This window comes from Sesamum indicum, linkage group LG10 (assembly GCF_000512975.1).
Source record: "Sesamum indicum cultivar Zhongzhi No. 13 linkage group LG10, S_indicum_v1.0, whole genome shotgun sequence".
Lineage (NCBI taxonomy): Eukaryota > Viridiplantae > Streptophyta > Magnoliopsida > Lamiales > Pedaliaceae > Sesamum > Sesamum indicum.
The window spans coordinates 2,742,159-2,767,557 of NC_026154.1; the positions used below are offsets into that span (position 1 = coordinate 2,742,159).

The following is a 25,399-nucleotide window of genomic DNA, read 5'->3' on the forward strand; positions in this document are numbered from 1 at the left end:
AATTTGCTTGTCTCGTTTCCAGCCGCCTAGTTTCTTACATCCAATTTCTTTCCTTACTTCTGTCGTTTAACTTCTTTCTTGACTACAGATTTCAGGCGCGGTTTCTTTCAGTGATCGGCCTCAAGTTCCCTTGAAAATTAGTGTGTGAACATCACATCAGAATGGCCGAGTCTGTGGCTTTCGCTGTTTCCCAGTTTCTCGAACTGCTCGATGTGCGTCCCGGACTACAACACAACAAGGAGACCTCCCGAATACGAGAAAAGCTGCTGGTGTTTGAACAACTCTCTCAAAACCATCAAAATTTAAATCAGGAAGGGTTGAGTAAATTGGCGAGGGAAATTAGAGAGGTTAGTTACATGTTTGAGAATCATGTGGAGGCCTCCATCATCAAGGCCGGAGCAACAGACCCTGATCAGGAGGACTACTCTCGAGGAAGAATAGCTGGAAAAAGCGTCCTGATGTTTTTGTGCAGAACATGGTCTTGCTCTCCGAAGAAAGCAGCATTGCTAGATATTCACCAGAGGCTTGTATCTGTCCAACGTACATATCAACAATACGTAGAACACTATTCTTATGCTCTTGCTCCCGCAGAGAATCTCACGTCAAGGAACGTAGCATACAGACGGCCCTTTGAGTTTGTTAGAAGAGAGAAAGAGATGGAAGTACTGCTTCCATATTTGCTTCCGGACAACGACCTGTGCCAGGTTGTTTCCATAAGCGGTGCGGCTGGTATAGGCAAGACCATACTTGCCCAGCAGCTGTTCGAAGCTCCCGAAATACAGTACCAGTATCCTACAAGAATCTGGGTTAATGTGTCAAAGAAATCTCGGAGGGAAATTATGGAACAGATTGCTAAAAGTCTACTGACGACCTCAGTAGAGGAGATGTTTGCGGAACAGTTGGGCAGATTGATTTTCTCTCATCTAGATAAATTGAGGACATTACTTGTGTTGGATGAGATCTCGTCGATGGATGATTTGGAATTCCTGGAGCCTATCCTTCCAAGGACCAGTATGCGACGGAGCAAAATATTGATAACAACACGGTCGAAACAAGTAGCGGAAGTTGCTCATACGACGGCACCGAGATGCGTCCACCTCAGGAGGTTAACCGACGATGAAGGATACCAACTACTCTTGAAGAACGTTCCGGGTATGCTCAATTTCTTAACATAAGATATGGTGGCACACATTACCTACTTGTACAATTTTTTATAGTAATGCTTTTATTTTAGAATTAATTATACTCTCTTCTTTTATTGTTGGGTGTAATTATACGTAAATTTTTTGTGGTTTGAAAATTATATCTAGTATTCTTAAAATTTGCTTCCATCTAACAAATAGGTCTATTCGTTAGCAAATATTCAACGAGTTTGTTAATATTAATAAAAAAAATTGAATGAAAATTAATATTACTTATTGTAATATATTAATTTAGTTTGATTATTTAATATATACACGCAAGAACAGCGTGAGATAACGGCTTGCAACAGTGTAGAAGATAGACGAAAGGTCAGAGTGGGTTAGTATAATTTTCAGTTTTATACTAAAACAAAAAAGAGAAATTAGCTTTGGTCTAATTACACATTGACCACCTCAAGTTTAGAAAATTACATCAGTTCCTATATTTATTTGTTATTAGACCTAATTATTAATTATCTTAACAGAGTTTGGTGCCGTTGGTATAAATGAAAATCCAATTTTACCCCGAGATAGTACGATAGTAATCATGACACTATTGTTATTGATTGTTCTTGGACATAGCATATGTATTTTTAATATGGTGTGAAGTACTGTGAAGTGCTAAGAGTTTGATATGCTTGAGAAATTATAGCTTCTGTAAAGATTTGGTTGTTACATTTTCATGTAACTTCATCTGAAGTGTTATTACGTTTGCAGACTTTTTGGTCCGTGGAATTGAGGGGGAGCTGGGAAAGAAAATAGTTGATTTCTGTGGAGGCCTGCCGATGAGCATTGTTCACTTCATAAAATCAATGGCAACAAAGCATACATTGGAGGAGTGGGAGGAGACTGTAAATCAAAGGCTCTGCTCTACATTTCGGGAAAGACTAGAATTTCCGGAAATACAAGCATCGCTAGAAGTTTTAACGTCAAGTTATGATGACTTGCCGTATATTCTAAAACTATGTTTCCTTTATATGGGAGTTTTACAAGATTATCAACATATCCAACTGGAGAAATTGTACCTTTTGTGGTTGGCTGACAAGCTTGTATCATTGAAGCGCCTTCAAAGAGGAGAAAGACTAGCGGATGTTGTGCAAAGCTATGTGACGAAACTAGCTGACCGAAGTATGGTTGAGCTGCATCATGAAAGGGATGCGCGAACTATCACAAGATTTCAATATTGCCAGCTTAATGAGCTCATGCGGGACCTATCATTGTTGAAGAATAAGCATGAATGCTTTTTCAAGGTTGTGGATTTTGTACGTGGAGGTCAGCTGGTGCCGGATTCATTTTCTTCTTTGTCAGAGTGTAGAACGCATCGAGTTGCAATCAATTTTGATGAATGTGAAGAAGGATGTGTTTTGCCTTTAACAGATGAAGAAAAGATGCATGTCCGAGTCCTCCTATTCAGTGCAAAAAAGAAGCAGGTCTGGCCTAGAGAATTGTCCAGGTTGACCATGTTCAAATATCTCAGGATCTTGGATTTCAATGGATTCAACTTTGATCTAACGATATTACCGTACGGTATAGCAGCAGCAGTCCATCTGAGGTACTTGAGTTTTAGAGATTGTGTTTTGGCAGAGTTACCATCATCGATTGGCAACTTGAGATTCTTGATCATTCTTGATTTAAGAGTGCAAGAATCGACTAAAATGATCATCCCGAATGTGTTATGGAAGATGAGAAACCTAAAGCACCTCTATTTTCCACTCCTGTTTGAAACACCAGATGCCGGAAAAATAAGACTTCACGGCTTGACAGAGCTCGAGACAATCACAAACTTCAACACGTGGATGGTCAACGTCGATGATCTCCTGAAAATGCCTAAACTTCAGTTCTTAGCTGCAAATGTTGCCGGAAATCTTGAGGACATCGAATCCATCATCAAATGCATGATAATGAACTCAAATCTTGAAACATCCCTTGAGATAAGAGACTTTGATTGCTATACAGAAGAAAGACATTCTGTTTTCAGAAAAGTTTTGGCATGTCAGTCTCTCGGAGTCCTCTGCATGGAGGGGCACTTATGTCGAATGCCAATGCACTATAAATTTTCTCAGAATCTCACTAAGATTATATTCATTGGTTCAGAACTTATAGAAGATCCAATGACAACACTGGAGAAACTTCCTAAACTGCGTGTGCTAGTCTTGGATGATGCATTTGTGGGGAAAGCAATGGTCTGTTCTTCATCCAGCTTCCTCGAACTCAAAATTCTGGAACTCCTGAATTTGCATGCGTTAGAGAAGTGGACAGTGGAAGATGGAGCTATGCCTAAGCTTTCGACTTTGGTTCTTGCAAATTGCGGAAGATTGGAAATGCTGCCGGAGGGATTACAGTTTGTCCATCGCCTACAAGAGTTGGATGTCTCACGAATGAGCAAAGATTTTCAGAAGAGGATCCGCAGTGTTGATCCGGAGATGGGACGAGACACGCACAAAGTCCAGCACGTGCCGTCAATCGTGTTTGATGACAAATGACTTCCCTAGTAGGTATCCATGCAGAACAATGAGGTAATTTCATGCCCATTAGTATCCTTGATCAATAATTTTCATAAATATTCTGTAAAATTTGTTTTCATTGTTTTAGTGTGTAACAAAAGACATAAAACGATATAATGATGATTAAAAAACTAATACACTCGAATTTTAGTTCAATGGTTACATATATTTATGCATACAAATGTATTACCCAATCATAAAACTGGTTGTCCCTCGTGTACTTAAAACTGCTAGAAAAAGAAAAGAGGTTCAAACCATATAAATAAGGTTATGCTGCACTATATATGTTCCACCTCTTAGCATCAAGATTAGCTTTTGATGTTGTAGTTGCATGAAAATTGTTATCCAAATCAGGTCTGTTCGAATCAAACCAATCACAAAACACGTATAACACATGCCATATGATTAGTCACTTTTCTGGAACTGTACGCCAATCACACGGCAAATATATTACACTTGACATATATATTTCCATAGTTAAGACTGAGAAGTTGAACACTTGTGTTGAAAATGATCTTTGTAATTGATTATTCTTATTGCAATATACATCAAAAGCAGATTGAGCTAGCACCATGCCACCCTGTTCTGTTAGCTTAGTCCTCCATCTCCCTGAGGTCTGGTTCTTGTTTGAAAGAGATCGGTAATATTCATGCATGATCTTTCGGATATCGTTTTATTTCATTCCAAGCTTAGCATTTTAAGACTGTACTCTTTACACAACCAAACATCTAATTGTGATGCATAAGACGCTTATCAGTTGGCATGCTTCGTTCCGTCCCTCATCGTCCTCAGCTATTTTGCAAGCAACCGTTGTCCGGGCGCATGTTAAAGATTTTATGTTCGGGTTTGTTGTAGGTGGTCTGTCCCAAGACCTGGAACACTAAATCATAAAACATGTCCATGCTATCAGTTGGCCTGGCAGATTTACGTGAACAAATTCTGGTTATGTAATTTTATGACAACTGAGGGAGCTAAACCAGATTATGACAAAGTAACTCACATCACCATTCTTTGTCCATCCCATTTAGAACTTTGGTTAATCTCTTGCATGATAACACCAAAACATTCTCTTTGCTTCAATTTTGAGGTTCCAATAAACGAAAAATGACTCAATTTGGAGAAACTGGAAACCATGTGTATATGTGAAAATCCAAGTTCATAACCACATGTAAAATTCGACTTTCAGTAATGTCTTTGAAAAAACGACGTGTTTCCATTCAATTAACTTTAAAAAAATTTACTGATTTTGGATAAGTTCGTTCTACTCCGCAAGTGATATAAAGTTAAAGATGCTAGTTGGTCTTTCTGGTAGATGGGTTTGGTAATGTTGTCCATGTAAATTTATATCCACATAAATTATCAGCAGTTAGATTATACATGATGTAATCATCATGTGTTAATCATGGATAATACAAAAATATCTCCATATAGTCCGTGGTTTTTTTGCCTATCCAAATCAAAACAAAATACTCACAAAAAAAAAAAAAAAGGAACCAATGAGGCCTTAAGGCAAATATATTTATTAATTTGAATTGTTAACATATTAAATTAAATTTTAAATTTAAATATATTAAGTGTTGTGATGAATCTCGTATTAAAAAAAAAAAAAACCGGAAAAGAAAATGTGAAATAGGCTTAAGTTCAAACCAAAGCCCACAATCTCCCCAAGCAAACTACCCAAATTTGAAATTACTCTTAAGAACCCCAAGCCCAAATGTGTAAATTCACTGCAATTGAAACCCTAAACCCTAACCCTTCTTTCTATATATCTCCCCCCACAGACAATGTCACAAGGCCACACTTCTTACCCCCATCCCGAACCCTAAGCGAAAATGTCCAAACGAGGTATGTTGTTGTCTGATTTCATTTTGCAACGGTTAAGTCAAGGCAGACGAGGAGAATGAGAATTTCTTGGAATGTGTTTTCTCAGGTCGCGGTGGAACGGCCGGAAACAAGTTCCGGATGTCTCTGGGGTTGCCGGTGGCGGCGACCGTCAACTGCGCCGATAATACCGGCGCCAAGAATTTGTACATTATCTCCGTGAAGGGAATAAAGGGAAGGCTTAACCGTTTGCCGTCGGCGTGCGTGGGGGATATGGTGATGGCGACGGTGAAGAAGGGGAAACCTGATTTGAGGAAGAAGGTGATGCCTGCTGTTATTGTGAGGCAGCGCAAGCCCTGGAGGAGAAAGGACGGAGTTTACATGTACTTCGAAGGTCATTTCTGAACTGTTATGTTGGTTCAAGCAAATTATTTAGGTTGTTTTGGTGTGTACATTGTGGGGTTTTCTTACTTTCTCCTTTCGGATTCGTGCCTGAATATGATCTTCATTTTTCTTTTCTTGTATTGGATTGTATAAATTATGAGATCTGTTAATTATATCATCAAATAAAACTGCAGTGGCTGGTTCAGCGGCATCTTGAGTTGTGCCACTCTGCAGAATTCGGGGTTGTGTATACATGATAAGATGCTCCTGAGACCAGCTATAGAAAAATTTCTTCAACCATAAGATCGAGTGGGTTCTTTTTGTTTTCCTGAACCTCGCTCTGTCAAGGTTGATACATGTCTTATGATTTATTATTACCTTATTTTTCTTTATGGATGCATTTACTGGACAGGCTCATTGAAGTTGTTTTCTGTTTCCATCATTTTCATGTTTACTTTGCTGGTAATGTGGTGTTGAGGTTTTACAACCAGTTTCCTCTGCACGTCCCATGACCAGCTACATGTAAAGTCTCAATCTTCCCCTTATCGAATGATAAAGTTGTTGCCTTTGTCATTCCTGTCAAGGTTGGGATATTTTTCTCTGAGCGTCCAGTTCCCAAGCAATTCTGTTGTTGCCCTATTCAAGTGGTCTTGGAATTTTGGTCCATATGCACCTCCATATATTGAACTTGACCTATTGTTGTCATTAGGACTTCCTGAGTAGAGTAAAATTCAAAGGCCTCATCTTGGTTTATGATGTTTGTGCTGATTTTAGGAACAGTATCTTATCTATGCATTCCGTGGTTGCAGGCATGTATGCCTGTCAAGTACTTAAAATCTCAAATGCTATCATCTTTCATTCGGTATACTTCCTCTCAACTTTAATGGATCTTCAGATCGTTCTAGGAGTTTTCCTTTGTATTCCTTTCATCTATGATTCTATATGGTGTTTTTACTTGAGTCACCCTTGGGTTTTGGTACTTTTTAATGAAATAATAATGTTAAAATGCTGGTTAGGGGGTGTCTTGATGTATGTATGGCCCAGAAACATGGGTTCTACTTGCAAGATGACATGATGCTTCCTTAAACCAGCTACATAAGCTAAGCAGTCGAATAATTTATCGAGTGGGATCTCTCTTGTTGAATCTCACTTTTCGCGATTCGACACATCTTTTATTTGATATTTGCTAATAGAATGACAAGTACGCCATGTTATATTCATTTCTTTCGTATTACCAGATGTTAGTCATGTGTCCATCTGGATATTATGATGTTGATACAGTTACACATCTGGAACAATGAAAAGTGTCCCTCGTTACAGATGTGATCATTTGCTCCAAGCTCATATCTGCTCCATTAGGACCCAACATAATGAATTTGTAGTGAGTTTTCCCTTTCATGTCTGCTTTGTGTATCGGAGCTAGTGTATTACCTCCAGAGTAATACCAATAAATAGAGGTAGAAGAATTTGCATCATTTCAAAGTTATATCCTGGTGAACATAATACAGTCTTGTAATCTAAAAGATTCTTGAAATAGTTAAGTCTTTTTTATTTTTTGTGTGTGTGTGTGTTTTGCTGAAATCGACCCTGTGTATACTCTATAATTTGTTTTCAATCATTTTGAATGATCCAATTGCTGATAGAATGGTATATGATGTTGTTTTTCTACTTTTTCTGTTTGCAGATAATGCTGGAGTCATAGTAAACCCCAAGGGAGAGATGAAAGGTAAAACTAACCTTTCATCTTCATGTGGATATCTTTAATTTAATTAAATCGCCATAATGAGGCCAATATAGGCATGTATCAATGCTGAAACATCACGCGTCTCTTGATGTGAACTTTGAATTTCATAATGTCTTTGAGAAAGGTTCTTGAAAGTTTCTCATTTGAACTTGAGCTAATTATAATTGTAGACTCATCCAACTTCCAAGCTAATGATTTCTTGGTAACAAAAATCTCTGTTTGCTTTCAGGTTCTGCTATAACTGGTCCGATCGGGAAGGAGTGCGCCGATCTATGGCCAAGGATTGCTAGTGCAGCGAATGCCATTGTTTGAGAGACTTGCTACGTACTTTGTTGTTTAAGAGTGACTTATGATTTGCAAATTGCAACACCCATACCATACATTCTTTCACAAATTTACTCATTGTGTTCGAGTCCGAGCCTTTCTATTTTTATTATTACTGTTGTATTCAAATCCACAACATTTAAAACTGTGTCAATAGCTGCAAGAAATATTAGCTTTTCGCATGTTGGAGGCTGAATTTATGGCCAAACGAATTAAAATAGTACAAGAGAAACAAGGTAAATCGTCAAAGAAACTTTAGCTGAGCCAACGGAGCTAAGATGATAGAGTAAGGAGGTTGTATGACTTATAATAATAAGGGATAATTACACTCTCCTATTATGAGGTTTGATATAACTATATGTAGATTTTCTATGGATTGACAAATTATAGATAGCACTCCTGAGATTTGTTTTTATCTAATAAATAAGTCTTTTTGTTAGATAAAATTTATCGAATTTGTTGATATTAATACAAAAATTAAAAAAAATTATAGTTATTCTTGATTGACTTATTATAGATCAAAGAAATTTTTTCATGACCAAATTACTTCAATACGTTTCCATACGTTAATACATATGAGGATGTATATTTCACTGTTATAGGAGTAGTTTAGTTCGAAAAAGATTATTTGGCCTACAATAATTAGTAATAAGTTAATCGAGTGTAAATATTAATTTTTATTTAGTTATTCTATTAATATCAATAAATTTAGTGAATTTTGATTGATGAAGAAACTTGTTTGTTAGATGAAAGCAAACTTTAGAAATACTAGATATGATTTTCTAAATACAAAAAATTTACGTATAATTAAATTAAATTTCAGAAGAGGAGAATATAATTTTCCCTAACAATAATAATCCAACATGGTGAAATGTGTTTTATGATCCACTCATGGGGCAATGTAGATGGCTTGGTAGATGTTGCCAACCATCATTACTTTGACCAAATTGCAGTTTAGATAAAAAGACCAAGACATCCTCATTTGCTGGTTGATTGACGATCGATCAGCAGAGCTGTGTCTTGACATTTTCCTGGTAAACGTGCCCCCTTTTTGGTTCTGTCTTTTTAAAAATTCATGCTGATAATATTTGATTATTACCTTTCTTATTGGATACCAGTTGTTGTCTGAACTGCCAATCCCAGCATCCTATTCTACGTGCCTCCCCCTCCTCATTTATTTATTATTATTCACACAAGACTCCATGTTTTACATCACTGCACTCCACATGGAAAAAGAAATGCACCTTTTCAAACAAAGGTATTATCTTACATACCTATTTATTATTTTTATTTTTCTCTTTTTATCTTAATAAAATCAAACATAATGATTATCTTTTGTGTCCATGTTCAAATTTGAACACCCTTTTGCCTCTTAATCAATCTACCTTCAATCATGGTAATATATTCAACGGAATTGATCCCTTAATTTTAAAAATAAACAATGTATCAATCATTCAATTCCTCGAAACTCCACCAACCTTTTATTTACATTATTAATCTAAATATTTCTTCCTTTTATTTTATCTGCAACTTTAACTAGATAATTGTCCACTTTTTCCTAAATGCATTAGAGGAAAATAAACTATGGACAAATATATATATAAATATATATTATGAGTAATGGAAATTATGACCAATTTGAATGGTATGGACGAGACAATAATTGCGACTCGCACGTAGAAATTGGATTATTGATGTACTGCACATCCACATTGCCGATTAGGATAGCTATAATTTGTGCTCCCAACCACTCATTTAAAATTGACAGAATATGCATTCAGCGACTTTCTTAATCAGACCATTAGTTTACATGTTGCAGAAAACATATAATATATACTAGCTATCGTGTCACATCATTTTTTATATGTATATAATAAATAATTTATTACGTTTTTAAAATATATTATAAATAAGAATTAAATATATAAACTAACCCATCATATTTCAAAAGAAAAAAAAATAATTTAGGGATATTATTAACACAATAGAAGAATTGGTGCCGCCGTGTCACAAAACCACCATTAGTGAATAAAAGATGTCTTTTTTATATATATATTAACATGGATATATTGCTAAATTAATTAAAAAGCTTCTTTCCCACAATCATAAACCGGTGATTTAGAGATTTTAGAGCGAACTTATTTAAAATATTGTATAAGATGTCAAATTTTATTTTTTAAATGATTGAATTTGTAATTGAATTGAAGGGGGCTATTAGAATTTTCAAATTAAGTTAGAAATTTCATACTTTTTTTAGAACACCATTTTGAGTTACAAAAATAACAGCAATATCTTATAAGATGTTTTAAAAAGCTTATAAGCTGATATAAATACAAAGTTAAATCCTCAACCGTCATATTTAATTTAATTTATTTTATAGTTGTACGACATTTTTTTTTTTTTTTTTGAATATTTTGAGGGTGTCAAAGGCTCAGAATGGGTTAGCTGGGAACCATATCCATGTCCAAAAATACCAAAAATTTCACAACTTAATTTAATCTGCCAGCCTGAATGTCCATGTGATGATGAAGCAATACAATCACTTAGTGCCAAACAAGTCCTATACCCATGTGAACCTACATGAATCCAACTCCCACTTCCCTGCACAACTATAAATGTTATTAAAACCTCAACATCACCAAATCTGCACTGCACATAACAATTCCATTCATCTTGAAACCAATGGCAAGAAATGTTGGCTTTCTCATATTAGTCATCCATGCTTTGCTCCTAGGCCTTGCAGCTGCAGACTGGAACATCTTGAATCAAAAGAAAGCCAAATATGGTCTCCAGATCACATTGAAGAACTATTGTGAGAGCTGGAGGATGAATGTTGAGCTGCACAACATTCGTGACTTCGACGTTGTCCCTGAGGAATGTGTGGGGTATATAGGAAAGTACATGACATCAACTCAGTACAAGGTGGACTCTGAGAGGACGATCGATGAGTGCACCGTTTATCTCAGTACCAACTGTGGTTTGAAGAAAGACGGCACGGATGCGTGGATATTCGACATCGATGACACCCTTCTTTCCACCGTCCCATACTACAAGAAAAACGGGTTCGGGTAATGCCAAGCTATAAGATGCACCTTTCTTTACAGGGAGTGTCGGTGTGATTACTATATCCAGAGTGGATGGTGTGACTCTAATTATCTGTTATATCATAATGGTGCTTATTATGTATTTGGATGCATACAGGGGGAAAAAGTTGAACTCAACATGCTTAGAAGAATGGATGCAGCAGGCGAAAGCTCCAGCATTAGAGCACTCCTTGAGGCTGTTCAACCAGCTGAAAGGGCTTGGAGTTCAGATCATTTTAGTGTCTTCAAGAAGGGAGTGCCTAAGATCTGCTACCATTGATAACCTTGTCGATGTTGGTTATCATGGATGGACTAGTCTCATTCTAAGGTCTGGAACTTGTCTCTCTAAATGATTTCATAGATCAAGACATTCACAACAGAAGTACTCGTAGAACTTGTTAAGAGTATGTAAAGGGTATTAAGAATGTTTTCTTGAATCTGAATGCAGGGGTCCAGATGATGAGAACAAGGACATACAGAAATACAAGGCTGATGTGAGGAAGCAATTGATTAGCAGCGGGTACCGTATTTGGGGGATTTTAGGCGACCAATGGAGCAGCGTTGAAGGGCTTCCAACGGCTAAAAGAACCTTCAAGCTGCCGAATCCCCTCTACTATGTTGCCTGATGAAATGTCTCTAAGTTCTTTTTGTTTGAGATGAACTGGACATTCTACTGCAACTTTTTCCTTGTGTTCTCACTCGAGCTTCAGCTGTACCGTATATCAAGGCATTGATTGATTTTATGGAAAACAATAAATTTTTTTCATTAACTTGTAAGAATTATTGAATGCAAGTGTGATTCTTAGCAAGAGATCTTGTCAAGACTCAGCAAAAATGTTACTTTTTCTTGATCAAAAAAATATTTCTTATCTCATTTTCGAAATCTTGGTACCAGAACTTTAGGGGCTCATTGTGCTGGTTCAGCATAATCCTAAACCAAAAATTTAAGTTCAAAGCTGGCTTTTATTGATCATATACGTGTCCGAACTACTTCCATCAGAAACATTGCAACATACATTTTATTTTTTATTCTTTCACACAGCACACGAACAACTGATACCATGAACAGCAGCAACAATAGCTTTATTCCATCTTCTCCTCAGCACCTCTCTGTATCCTGGAGCAGTACTCGAACAAGCTGCCATCATAACAGCGTCTTATTGCCTCTTTCGACAGGAAACCATCTTCATCCCTTGCTAGAATGTAGAGAACAGCCCACTCTCCTTTGCTAAAAATCCTGCAAGCTCAAAATCCAGAAGAATATGGATATTGCCCCAGTATTCAAACTACAAAAGCAATAGATTGAGCACAATCAATATACCAGCCAAGGAAGTCAAATGAAACTCTATTGCCTTCAGTCATGTTCCACAACTCCCGTAGCGTGAGCTTGTCAGGAAATGTTTGGCCGTACTTGCTAAATATATTCTCAAAGTTTACAGGGGAGTACCTGAATGATGAAATAGATTTTGGTACTTCATTATCTTCATACTTCATTTTAGTTTGAGATATACATAGTTTCATATGTACCTTCCTTCCGTGTCAAAGGTTCCAGAATCACTTCCATGCTTGCCCTTGTGTATGTTGTGGATGTATATAGGGAAGAAAGGAGAGGGAATCCAACTCTGTTATGATTAAATAATCACCAAACTCGGTAAGAAGGTTGGGTAGTACAAAAAAAAAACATCCAACTACCATAGCCGAAATGCTTAGCACTGACTTAAGTTTCAGACATTAAAGGTAAAACAATGTTAATAAATTTCATAAGAAGATATGTTCTATATTTATTAGGCTAAGAGCATCAATAAGTTAAATTAACACCCAAAGGAAAGAGCAAAATGCAAATCTTGCTCAATCCATTAAATTGGATAAAAGGTATTATCCATTGCACCATATACTTATCCGCAAAAATTAGAGATCACGAACACCAATGTTCGCATCAATGGTCTTATTTATTGTCCTTTTATCAAACAGACACATTCATCCATAGGCATCATGCGAGACGCTTAAGTTCAAGCATAATAACAAATGAGAAAAAAATTGAAGATCAGCATTAACATGCATCAACTTACTGGAAGTGTAAGGTAGCTCAATCCAACATTAATGACGACCGCCAATATAAGAGATAAAATCCTATTGAACCCAATTTGGCGACATCCTGCAAAAAAAAATTGAGAAGAAGATGACATCAAACAAATGAATAGAAAATCAACATGCTGTCCATAATCAAGTTATATTAACAAGCAAATAGCCCCTGTTTTCATCATTGCTTTCACTATGTTGCTATTTAGGATGTTAGATTGTATGTATCGTGAATAATGCATGACGTAAATTTGGCTTATGCATGTAATTCAGCTGAATGAACTTATTGCCCTTGGCTCCATGAATATGAAAAAATATGGAAAAGGTATTCACAGCTAAGGTTGAACATGACAAGCAATGAAGGCAGACAATAAAAAGACCTCCGAGGCAACTCTAGAAAAGATAAGTTCAATTGCAGAGTTTGTCGACGGACTGCTTTCCTGGAAGTGTGAAGCATATTCAAGTAAAAAGTAAACAAGCCACGGCATGATAATTACCAGCATAAGTCTCCCATGGATAGATGATTCCGTTATTGTCTTGATCAAAGAAAGCAACATGCTGCTGCAGTACACTCAAATCATGATGCATGTGGCCTGGTGTTCCATTGGGGTGATCTATATCAGGGGCAACCAACCCTCTTACCATATCTGAGTTCTCCACAGAAAATAAAAGAAAAGTAAAACTTTCAACAATTTATCTCACTGATGCAAGAAGATTAAAACTCTGTGGATTATGAAGATTGAAATTGTTAAATCCAACTTGGGTGAAAACTCTGAATGTTTTAAAGTTTGCACACATGAATTCATAAAAACACAGCAAAGCAAACATTCAACTCTGGCTCCACCGAGAATTATACATCATAATCCCAAATCCGAGAAAATTCGAAATTCCATACATCACTTCTACAACCAAAATCCGCAAAAACATTCACCAAATCATAGCATCCAATCTTTCAAGGAAAGAGGAATACAACAACTCACATGGCTTCGGTATTTTAGTTTCCAAGTCGCTGCGTACCGGCCGCTCCAAAGTGACCGGAGCAAGCGGCGCCTCGGACGACATTGCAGGATTTCTCTCCATTCCCGTAGCCCCAACAGTCACCATCGCTCTCCTTGCACAAAAAATCTTACTATATCACCCTTCTCTTCTCTACGCTCGATTTCTCAAGAAACTCTTCTGTTATACGACCACCCAAATGCTTCTTGATATATATAAACGTTATACGGCAAACAATTAAAGCTCTATGGCGGGGAAATCCACCTCGTGAAGTGCGCGGTGGACATGCAGACTTTCCGTCTCCAAAGGTTAAAGCTATCGTCACCTTGCGGACTCACATTTAACACGTAGAATAGCTAATGGATCAATCCATCGCCCACCCAATTAATTCCTGACCAAGAAATAAGCTTTCTGTCAGTTTCTTCAATCCGGGAATGAAAATTAAATTGCCGGAGTACTAGATTCATACGTCGTACATGCATATATATGTGAGAGCTAAATAAACTTTACTCAACAACGTTCTCGACCTACGTAAGATACGGAGGAAAAAAAAAATACTACTTTGGCCCACTAATTTTAGAACAATTGTAGTTGAGTACGGTTTGATTTGAAAATTGCAGTTGAGGACTATAATTAAAAAGAAATAACATATCTAAGTCCAAAACTTGTCGGGAAAAGCTAAATTATCTGAAAATTATCACATGTCTTGCACGTAACCTAGTTAATTTAAGTCTTTTTATTTTTTTATGACCACTTTTTCTCATGTTTGATAAGGAACATATAAGAAAACATACAATTTTAGTCCTATAATTACAGGAGACGATGTGTTTTGTCCAAGCATTATCACTAGGGCAAAAATATCATATTAGTAAAATTAGTCTAAAAAATAAAAAATTCCTAAATTAAAGAGGCTATTTTTTAAGCGTATGCAAACTTTTTCGACGAATTTAGCATTTTTTTATGACATCCAGACCAATTGTGTGTTTTTTTTTTTAACTATGCTCCTCAATTGTAAATTTGGAGTCAGAAAGAACCACAAGTCTCCACCCCAATAGTTAGAAGACCCAAATGGCATTTTTTTTTCTCGAAAGAAGTACATTAATTGTACGATACGTAAAAAAATTTAAAATAGTTAATACAACGAATGTCTTAGTATCATAGTTAAAATGAAGTTCTATGAGGAACTTAAAAATTATGGGTTTGAACTTCATCGGTCGTGATGGTAATTATCCCACTTAATGTAAATTTATTACAATTTATTTCATCGTATTCAGTTACGTAAATATACTAGCATAAATCCAGTACAATGCAAGAAAATTTACAAATTCTAATAACATTTTCATAAACTTGAAATGACTTACAATATATAATAGTGTAAAGTTATATAAAACTTAATATTGAATTATTCGCTAAATTTATTTACTGAATAATTTTGTAAATACCCATTAAAGATTTAAAACACCAATAAAAATTGATTTATAGTTTCAAATACTATATGTTTTCTTATTCAATTAATGTATTTAGTAAAATGAAAACATTAATATTTAAATACATTCTATCATGTAAAAGATTTTATCATTACTACTTTGTGATATGAAACGATTTCTCTATTTGTAATCAAATTTCTGAAAATACAAAAAAATAAAAAGAAACACAACATTAACTATTAATAATATTGAGAGTTACGTGTTTTATAGTGAATTAACTTTTTATCATGTTGAGTCTCCAACTCTAAAATTGGTTCTTTTTCATTTGATATTAAATTTACTTTATTTTTTTGTCCGTTCGGTTTACTTTTGTAGGTCCACAAATAGAAAAAAAATGCATAATCTACTCTTAAATTTTAGGATTAAATACATTTTGCCTCTTCAGTTATATTTGAAGTAGTATTAATTCTCCTAAACTAACAAATGTAACACTTAACACTTTCAAATTTGATCCTAACGGCATCTAAAATTTGGGACAACACAGATATATTTGGAAAGTCGTCCCAAATCTTATACGAAATTAAATATGAATTTATTTGGCCTGTAAACGGGGTATATATAAATTTTTATTTGAAAAATTTAACTATCAGTAAATTTGATAAATTTTGACTAAGGGGATATCTATTTATTAGATAAAAATAAATATTATAAATACTAAATATAAGTTTTTAAACCATACCAAACCTTAAAAAACCTTATTTTCAGTAATAGGCTAATAATCCCTTATTTTCAATACTTACTAGTACCCCTAAAGTCTTTGGGTTCTACACCAAACATAATTATGATCTACATCAAAGTAATTAAAGTATTATGACTATAATAATAATAATAATAATAATAATAATAATAATAATAATGTGTTTGAATTAATGAATTTGAAAAGGTGGATTCCAAATTCAAATAATAAATTATTTAAATAATAATTTTAAATTAGTTTATCATGTAATTATTTGAAATTCTTTTTTCAAGAACTTTTTTTCCAAATTCTGAATCGATCGAATCCAAACATTTGAAAAAGTCGTACATTATTAACTATAACCATCGAAAATACAGAATTCGAGCAATAATATTGAAATATATATATTTTTAAATCAATATTGATATATGTTTTAATATCACCTAAACGTAATATTTTGTGTAATATTCAATATTGTTTAATTTTAATGATACAATAAATAGAAATACATCTTATTTATCAAGATCTTGAAAATATTTCACCATCCTAGGGCTAGTGAATAGTCTAACCAACTCCCAATACCGAGTAAAAGTTAATCCAATTAAAAATCATATTGTAAGCAATAGTTATAATAATTAATATACTAATTATCAATATTAAATTAAGTATATAACCACGTGTGACAAACTTTTTTCCATGAGATTAATTTCAGTCATAATCATTCAATTTTGGGGTTAGATTCACTTTATCCACTTAAACTATACATTAGGTCAATTTTAATTAGCCCCTAAATAAATTGATGTATCATTCACCCCTTAAAATAAATATTTGAACAACACTACCCTTATGCATATATATTTGGTGACAATAAAGTATATTTTTTAATATTTACACTCTAAAAAATATATACTTTTGATGCGCATAAAAATAAGTTGGTTCAAAAAGGTCCAAATGACCCAAAAAGAAAAAAAAAACGAAAGGCCCGTGGTACCCTTCAGAAAGCTCAGGGCATCCCACGCCCATAATGCTCCCAAGAGGTGCGTAGCCTACAGTGTAACTAGACAAGCTCAGACAGCCATGTAGCCCAAGAAGTCCAGGAAGAAGGGAGGAGACCTAAGACATCCCCCTACTCGAATTATGGTTAAGCCCGACAAAAATATTTGGCCCAAAAAGCCCACACATGTGGCAGCCCACACTCCACTCTAGCATCCAGTTGACTTAGGTGTCAGCAGTCACTTCGGACCACATCAGCTCAAGGAGTTCCCCACGAGCAAGAAGGACTCTTTGGTGGCTAGGACTCTTCCCAAGCAAGGGGTCTTCTAAGACAAAGAGGACTCTTACTAAAATATTTCTATTTACGGATAAGGATGATTTATCCCTTATTCCTACCATCCCAACCAATTTTCTCAAGATTCTCAGGAGTGGGATATACCCGCTGCAAATAGAGGCACTCCCCCTATAAATATAGATTTAGTCCATCTATGAGGGTAATGACCCTCTCACTTTTTAAGCACTCTCTCACGTGTTCTTGCTCTTTTCATCAATTTTATTCAGCATATCTCGATTTTTAATCATAGTTACTTTTTGGCTTTATTCAATCTTAAATCTAATACTAATTTAGGCGTATGAATGTTAATGTCTTTTTTGCATGCCCCAAACCTTCTGGATCAGCATACGCTTTGGCCTAAGTTTTGAACAATAATTTATATCCATTGAACCCATGCATTTTTTAAACACATCATTGGCGTCGTCTATGAGAACACATATCTAAGACGTGAGAGCAATAGAAGAAATGCACGCCTCCTCGGATGGCTCCCCCAAAAGGATGGTCCACTCAAGCTGGAGGACCTCCCACGGACGATTACTGCCTCTATTCAAAGCCCAACTTCGACAGCCCTATCATTATCATTACTTAATTTTAATGTTCCTATTAATTCAATTTTTAATGTGCATGACATCCCCCTAGAAGAGCAGGATGACATCCTCCTCAAAAATAAGCCCTGCCCCCAGGCAGACATCCTCCTAAAAAATAAGTCCTACCTCAAAACAGGCATCCTCTTTAAAAATAAGCCTTACCCCTAGGCAGGCATCCCCCTCATAAATCTTCACATATAAGTTTTCCTTATAGAGTATCTTCAATATTTTAACTTAATAATATTGGAGGTTTATTTTACCACCTTCGATGTGTTAACATGTGCCTTCTTGTAGGGATTTCACAATGGAGACATCATTCTCAAACTTCTCAAATTAAAGCCCTACCCCCAAGTAGGCACCTTCTCATAAAAAAGACCTTGTCTTCCACATAAGCACAGAAGCCCTCCTTTGGGCAGGCACTTAGGTTCTTCGATGGAGGCCCTCCTTCTTGTAAGTTGTGGCCCGTGCAAGCACCTAAGTCCTCTTCCACATAGACATCTAAACCCTGCTTCCGACGGACACTTTACTGTTCTCTGGCAAGGTCTCTAAATCCTACTCCAAGTAGGTCCCCTCAATAAGTCTTCTTCGAGGAGGCACAATAATCTTGCTCCGCATAAGACCTATTCGTAATATATACACATCTTTATTATTAACATTCTATTGCAGAAAAATAAAGTCCTACATAAAAGTCATTTGTTAAGCTCTCTTTTGTGTAGGCACCTTCATAAAAAATAGTGCTCCGTACAAGCATGAAGTAAGCTCTTCTTTTTTTAAGCATGTTTATGCTACTAAGACTTTGCAGGAAACCAGGAAAGAAAAGAAAAAAAAAAACCTTTCTTCGAGCCTCACCTCTAAAAACTCTACTCTAATAAGTGTCTAAATCTCCACTTGTTAGAATGGGGGAAAGGAGTTATTGATGTGCATAAAAATATGTTAGCCCAAAGATGTCCAAGTGGTCCAAAAAGGGAAAAAAAAATTGAGAGGAATAACACTCCAAGGAGGCCTAGGGCAGGAGGCTACCCAAATCATGAGAGGGTCGTAACGCCCTCGAATGTCCAATGGGACCTAACAAGCGGGCTTAGTGGGTGTTCCCCATAGAACAGGTTGACAAAAGAAAACCTAACAGATCTCTTAGGGACACGTGACTCCCTTAAAGAGAAGGATTTTAAACTCTAACAGACTCCAACAGCCTCCCTTGAATTTGGGGGGTATCCCCCCTGAGTACCCTTCAAATCTAAAAGGGATAAGCCAGCACCAAAATTGAGAGAGATCAATCTTATCCTACACCTTTGATGCCATAATCCCCCAAATTCGGGACCTCCTCCAACAAACTTGTTGTTGTGTATAAATAGCGACATCTCCCAACGGAAGAAGGGGAGGCAAGGTCAAAAGATACGCAACCAAAAGGAGAATTGGCCTTCATATATTCATCCACACACGACTACATCCACACAACCATATTCACACAATATGAAGGACCTCCTCCAGAAAGAACAAGACGGGAGGAACATCCTTCTCATCTTTTTTGCTCCTATATTAGCTTAAAACAGTCTTGTACTTCGTACTTAGAGCTTTGATTGATATGTACACCCAAACTCAAGCAAAAAACACTATCTTCTTTACTTATCTCACTATTTTTACCTTCTAACACTTGTTCCATCACTTCCCACTTCAAAAAGGTCAAGCATCTCACATCATCTATTCCATACATGCATTTTTTGAACGCATCATACTTAGCTATAAGCTAAATTAGCTTTTTGGTCCTATAAAAAGGCACTTTTTCTTATTGTCTCACAATTTGTGGGATTTCTATTTTGATCCATATTGCAAAAAGTTTACCAAGTTAGTCCTCCCACTTTTGCCCTCAATTTTTAACGGCAAAAATGATCAAATTGTAGAATCTAATTGCATTTACAGTATGAGATTTTTGGAGGCAAAACTTGGCGCCAACAAAAGGCTTATCCTCTATAAGAGGTGTTTTGCAGCTGCTATAAGAGGATTAAATCCTTTGTTTTCATCGTTTTCACTCTCTTCCTTGCTTGCTGGAGAAAAAAAAAGAAGAAGAAAATGTCTAAAATAAACACTATAAACTGCTTTGCGGAGAGATTGCTGAGCTACATAAATCGCGGACAAATGCAGATCTGGCCATATGTATTGACTTCACTGATGACGTGAGACTGCAAAGGAATTCTTTCAGTAGATAACGTTATATCTATAATTAATTCACGACACACTATTAAAATAGAACCACCCAAGTACCCATCTATTGACTTACTATTCTGTTGAACCCTTACATTCATTAACTTAACTAAACTTTACTCACAAAATATTATCTACTATTATAGTCTTCATTGACAATATATCACCCACCTATAATTACCTTTGAGACCTCAACTTTGCCAGACTAATCCAGACATCATAACTATCCTACTTGATGTGGCGATGCTGACACTCAACTTTGCCGACTAATCCAGACATCATAACTATCCTACTTCATTTGGCGATGCTGACACTCGCTTCATCGCACCTATCAGCCAGGCAAGTGCGGGCACTATAGGGGCTGCTGTGGAGGCTATGCATTGCACCGATGCCAGGCAAGTGCAGGCGCTATTGGGACTGTTGTGGGCCGCTATACCACGGGGCAACGCTGAAGGTTAGCTGAGGCAGGCTCGGCAGTAAGGAGTTTGCCTACTTGTTGGTTGCTTTGGTGGAGCTGAAATCAGATGGTGTTCGAAGATCGTGATAGACGCCCATGGAAGTTATCGCCCAATCCCAGGCACTACAACTCCAGACTGCTCTGTCGAATGTTCGTGATAGACGCCCATGGAAGTTATCGCCCAATCCCAGGCACTACAACTCCAGACTGCTCTGTCGAATGTTCGTGATAGACGCCCATGGAAGTTATCGCCCAATCCCAGGCACTACAACTCCAGACTGCTCTGTCGAATGTTCGTGATAGACGCCCATGGAAGTTATCTCCCAATCCCAGGCGCTACAACTCCAGACTGCTCTGTCGAATGTTCGAGGCCATATTACAAGGGGAAAGGGGTAGGCAAGATGAAAGGATAAGTTTACATGATTCTAAAGGTAAGTAGAATGTAGTAGCAAGCGGCATGATCTCAGAATAACGCTCATATCCGGTCACACATGTTTAAAAGCTTGTTAGGGAGGTGGGCGCAGAAGCAATTCACAGTGCAGCCGAAAGCAAAATGATTGAATTTACAGTTTTGATGTTTCCTCACCCTTCAAAACTACATTTAAGATCCAAACACAGAATAAATATTTAGAAGAAAAATGACAATTTCGGAAAACAAAATTCCCCATCTTTCCCTGCAAACCAACCAAATGTCAAGAGTTGGACTTATTGAACAAAAACAGGAGTCAACATCTTCTCCACAGTTACACCAATTCCGAGACCTTAAATCTGTACACAAAGGTTATTACACAAGACTCTGCCACACAACTTAAGCACTGGCACTTTCAATCCATCATACACACCACATCATAACTTACACCTACCGCGATAGCCGATTTCCTTCATTTCATCTTGTCCTCGGCTCCCCTTTGCATCTTTGCACAGTACTCGAACAAACTGCCATCGTAACACCGCCTGATGGCTTCTTTCGACAGGAAACCGTCCTGGTCTCTTGCAAGAATGTAGAGGAGAGTCCACTCCATTTTGCTTGCGATCCTGAGAACCATGCAAATCCAAGAAAATGTGTGTCTCAAACTACGACAAATGAGATAAAACAGGACTCATTTTTAGCCCAATAGCACATACCAGCCGAAAATGTCAAATGCTTCTCTGTTAGCTTCAGTCATGCTCCATAGCTCCCCTAGAGTGAGCCTATCGGGCATTGTCCGGGCATGCTTGCTGAACAGGTTCTCAAAATTCATAGGTAGGTACCTAAAGAGTGGACCGTTATTTTCGATACCACACTGTACTTCACTAGGCATTTACATGCAATTACCCGATGTATACCTTCCTTCAGTATCATAGGTTCCGGAGTCGCTTCCATGTTTGGCCTTGTGTATGTTGTACAAATATATGGGGAAAAAAGGAGAAGGAATCCAACCCTGTTACAACAAGGGAAATCTGCTTCACACTTCAAATGTACACCGATCTACACATCAAGCAGAGTCTACGGTGAATGCAAGTAGGCCAACATAAGCTTACCGGGAGAGTAGGATAACTCAGCGCCACATTAATGACGATAGCCATTATAAGGGAAGCTATCACATTGAAACCAATCTGGCGAAGTCCTGCAAAATTTGAACAGAATGGTGAAAATCAGAAATTAACATCCACTCCCACACTGCTGATTGAACCAAAGCATCATCATCACAAACTCAGGTGGCCAAAACTGATAATCTTGAAGTAACAAGTATCTCAAATCACTCATGCAGTCCTGCCCTGTAATGCAACTAAAATCCTTCATATCACATGACAAAAGAGTATTCTCTTCTCAACATGACAATTGCAGAAGTAGGAAAAACAGGCAATGCAAGTGTTCTCCATGCTCTTAACACTATCAGTAATCAGGTCAATTGCAAAGTTGAAGGGAAAACTCCGCAAACAACGAGATCATAAATTACCAGAGTAAGTCTCCCATGGATAGATGATTCCGTTATCATCCTGATCAAAGAAAGCACAATGCTGTTGCAGCACACTCAAATTATCATGCACATGGCCTGGTGTTCCGTTGGGGTGATCCATATCAGGTGCAACCAATCCTCTTGCCATATCTGACATTTGAATAGAGCAAACGAACATCTAAGGTTCAACTCTTAAAGAATTAATTAACAGAGCAAATGATGCAAGAACATCAACTGCACCAATTATCTGCATGGATTGCACGCATACATACATATGTAATACATCTCGGGGAAGGCAAAAGAAAAAAGGAAAAAAATGAAGGAAAGATTTAAAGAACTCTGGTCCGGACATAAAACATATTTCAAAAAGTTCAACTCCACCTTATCCAATGGATAATCAAGATTAGTTTTTGAGCTATTACTATTTGGTAAAAATCCAACCCCCTGTGGGTCTAATTTTACTGCATTAGACCCTAAGGCTGCATTGATTCAATTCTCATTTTCCCCAGTTTGTGGGTCGGCGCGCGGGCTTTCAAATCGTACAAGAAAATGTGAATATAAAAACTCACAGGGCTTCGGGATCGAAGTCTCCAAGTCAGTGCGCACTGGGCGCTCCATAGTCACCGGAGCAAGCGGGGCGTCCGGCGCCAACGCAGCATTTCTCTCCGCCGCAGCAGCCAAAACATGAGTTGCCATATTTCCCTTGACAAAATCACCTTTTTTCTCTGATTCTATACAGACCCTTTTGCTATATGACTACGCAAATGAATTATCAAAAGAAAGAAACGGTAAATATAGCAAAACGGCGAAGCGGTGTGGGGGAGAAAACTGCACAGTGCGTGGCGAACATGCAAAGAATAGGCAGCACAAGTGACGGCTCGCATGACACTTCGGCCCTCCTCATTTGACACGTACACTAGCTGATTTGTCCATCCATCACCTCTTTGATTCCTTGGGGAGAACAAAACACAAGGGATTAATAAGAGGTAATTAAATTGTGGGGTTTTAGGTTTCTTTTTTTTTATATATGTACAATATTATATTAAATTTTTTGGTACTCAACCTTACGTGTATTATAATTAAATATTTTTATTATTTTTTAAATTATAAATATTTTTTTATAATTAACGATCTTTTATTAAATACCTATTACAATGGACTGTTAAAAAAAAAATGCAAAATCTCTATAGTATAAATGTTAATATCTATTTTTCTGTTTTAGTGCTTTATGGTCAAATGTTCTCATGCCCACGATGAGTTTAACATTTTTCTTAAGGTGTTTGGTGGGATTAGATTATGACATGTGTTGTTTTTCACGTAATTAGATTTTTAATTCTAGATAATAATAAATCAACTATGTTTATTGATTTCCACATGAGTATGCTTTCACTTTTTGCCGCAATGGATTAACTATAATGATTTTGGTTCTTGATATTACTAATATAATAAAAGAAAGATTCTTGTTTATTCACAAACGACGGTTTGTGACACCCATGAAATTAATTTTTTTTGTGTCAATAATATATTTAAATTAATTAATTTATTTATATATTTATTAAAATATGTATGTTGGTTTATATATTTTATTACTAGCCGCAATGGCACATCGTCCCTGCATCCATATAATAAATAATATTTTATATTTTAAAATATATTATAAATATAAAATTTATATATAAACTAGCACATTATATTTAAAAAAAATTAGAAGAAAAGAAAATTAACTAAAGGGTATAATAATAAAATTAGTGTTGCGTTATCATAACCGTCGTTTATGAAAAAAAAAATCATTTTCTTTTTATATTATATAGATTATGCATAATTATTTTAAAGTGTAAAAAATTATTTATTATATACACATAAAGACGACGTGTTATAATGTTATTTAAAGAAAAAAAAACAGAAAATCATTCATCTTCCTCTCACTCATCTTCACTCTCACGCCACCACACTTTAACCGCCACCGCCGCCGTCTTCAACAACGGGGGAAGCTTGGCTCAAAATTTATTGAAAAAAATTAAGAAACAAGGTAGGAAAAAATCTAACAATTGGTCAAATTCCTGTAAAAAGCGTAAAATCATGTCCCTAAAATCATGTCCCTATGTAATAAATCTCATCTTACGACTCATAATAGGCAAGAAGAAATTGCAATTTATGTCTTATAATTTTTTTTTTTTGTTATTTTAATTTCATTATTTCAGCATTCATTAGATTTAAATTATTTTAGCATTCATTAGATTTAATCCCGTAATCACAAAACTTGCAATGTAGTTTTTTACTATTTGTAGATAGGGGGGAAATGGGGTTTAATATAATTTATTTCTATAATATTATAAATGAGCAAATTGTCCTTTTTAAAAAAAAATAATAGCAATTTACTCCCTTATATTTTTTTAAATTAAGACAATTTACCCCTGTCTAGGAATGCAAATTGCTTAATTTTAAAAAATACAGGGGGTAAATTATTGTATTTTAGAAAATATAATATGATCAAATTTTTTTTCTTTATAGAAGGATAATTTGTACATTTACAATATTACAGAGAACTAAATTGCATTTTTTCTAATGGATAGTAAGTAGAAAAAAAAAAGAAAAAAAATTATATGACCA

General features: G+C 36.1%; 5 protein-coding genes across 7 annotated transcripts; 3 read left to right on the forward strand and 2 right to left on the reverse strand.

Annotated features, from left to right (window-relative positions):
• Positions 1–4,827, forward strand: LOC105171798 (probable disease resistance RPP8-like protein 2). 2 transcript variants are annotated; one of them, XM_020697283.1, is made up of 3 exons: positions 1–1,152; positions 1,899–3,697; positions 4,541–4,827. In XM_020697283.1, the coding sequence occupies exons 1-2, from the start codon at positions 162–164 to the stop codon at positions 3,662–3,664; spliced, it is 2,757 nt and encodes a 918-aa protein (XP_020552942.1). In that variant the 5' UTR covers positions 1–161; the 3' UTR covers positions 3,665–3,697; positions 4,541–4,827. The 2 variants fall into 2 exon arrangements, with proteins under 2 accessions (XP_020552942.1, XP_011091329.1); XM_011093027.2 differs by lacking the exon at positions 4,541–4,827 and having other exon boundaries at positions 1,899–4,507.
• On the forward strand, positions 5,461–8,154 carry LOC105171738 (60S ribosomal protein L23). Of its 2 annotated transcripts, XM_020697284.1 has the most exons (5): positions 5,461–5,530; positions 5,616–5,900; positions 6,700–6,752; positions 7,575–7,616; positions 7,864–7,962. In XM_020697284.1, exons 1-4 carry the CDS (start codon positions 5,518–5,520, stop codon positions 7,590–7,592), a joined length of 369 nt encoding a protein of 122 aa, XP_020552943.1. In that variant the 5' UTR covers positions 5,461–5,517; the 3' UTR covers positions 7,593–7,616; positions 7,864–7,962. The 2 variants fall into 2 exon arrangements, with proteins under 2 accessions (XP_020552943.1, XP_011091247.1); XM_011092945.2 differs by lacking the exon at positions 6,700–6,752 and having other exon boundaries at positions 7,864–8,154.
• Positions 10,553–11,811, forward strand: LOC105171739 (acid phosphatase 1). Its single transcript, XM_011092946.2, has 3 exons — positions 10,553–11,026; positions 11,160–11,369; positions 11,490–11,811. The coding sequence occupies exons 1-3, from the start codon at positions 10,641–10,643 to the stop codon at positions 11,665–11,667; spliced, it is 774 nt and encodes a 257-aa protein (XP_011091248.1). The 5' UTR covers positions 10,553–10,640; the 3' UTR covers positions 11,668–11,811.
• LOC105171740 (peroxygenase-like) lies at positions 11,977–14,561 on the reverse strand. The gene is made up of 6 exons (XM_011092947.2): positions 14,101–14,561; positions 13,618–13,767; positions 13,111–13,196; positions 12,569–12,663; positions 12,363–12,488; positions 11,977–12,278 (listed from the first exon to the last, which is right to left on the reverse strand). Exons 1-6 carry the CDS (start codon positions 14,222–14,224, stop codon positions 12,125–12,127), a joined length of 735 nt encoding a protein of 244 aa, XP_011091249.1. The 5' UTR covers positions 14,225–14,561; the 3' UTR covers positions 11,977–12,124.
• Positions 21,495–23,516, reverse strand: LOC105171741 (peroxygenase). Its single transcript, NM_001304394.1, is given in 6 exon segments — positions 21,495–21,884; positions 21,975–22,100; positions 22,176–22,270; positions 22,371–22,456; positions 22,790–22,939; positions 23,359–23,516. Coding segments are annotated over 6 exon segments (738 nt in total). The 5' UTR covers positions 23,486–23,516; the 3' UTR covers positions 21,495–21,730.

Coding starts and splice junctions, on each gene's coding strand:
- LOC105171798 (XM_020697283.1), top strand. CDS start 162: ATGGCCGAGTCTGTGGCTTTCGCTGTTTCCCAGTTTCTCGAACTGCTC. Junction 1,153..1,898: donor ACTCTTGAAGAACGTTCCGG/GTATGCTCAATT, acceptor TTACGTTTGCAG/ACTTTTTGGTCCGTGGAATT.
- LOC105171738 (XM_011092945.2), top strand. Junction 5,901..7,574: donor AGTTTACATGTACTTCGAAG/GTCATTTCTGAA, acceptor TTCTGTTTGCAG/ATAATGCTGGAGTCATAGTA. Junction 7,617..7,863: donor CCCCAAGGGAGAGATGAAAG/GTAAAACTAACC, acceptor GTTTGCTTTCAG/GTTCTGCTATAACTGGTCCG.
- LOC105171739 (XM_011092946.2), top strand. CDS start 10,641: ATGGCAAGAAATGTTGGCTTTCTCATATTAGTCATCCATGCTTTGCTC. Junction 11,027..11,159: donor TACAAGAAAAACGGGTTCGG/GTAATGCCAAGC, acceptor GGATGCATACAG/GGGGAAAAAGTTGAACTCAA. Junction 11,370..11,489: donor TGGACTAGTCTCATTCTAAG/GTCTGGAACTTG, acceptor ATCTGAATGCAG/GGGTCCAGATGATGAGAACA.
- LOC105171740 (XM_011092947.2), bottom strand. CDS start 14,224: ATGGTGACTGTTGGGGCTACGGGAATGGAGAGAAATCCTGCAATGTCG. Junction 13,768..14,100: donor AACTAAAATACCGAAGCCAT/GTGAGTTGTTGT, acceptor TGGAGAACTCAG/ATATGGTAAGAGGGTTGGTT. Junction 12,279..12,362: donor TCATTTGACTTCCTTGGCTG/GTATATTGATTG, acceptor TTGAGCTTGCAG/GATTTTTAGCAAAGGAGAGT.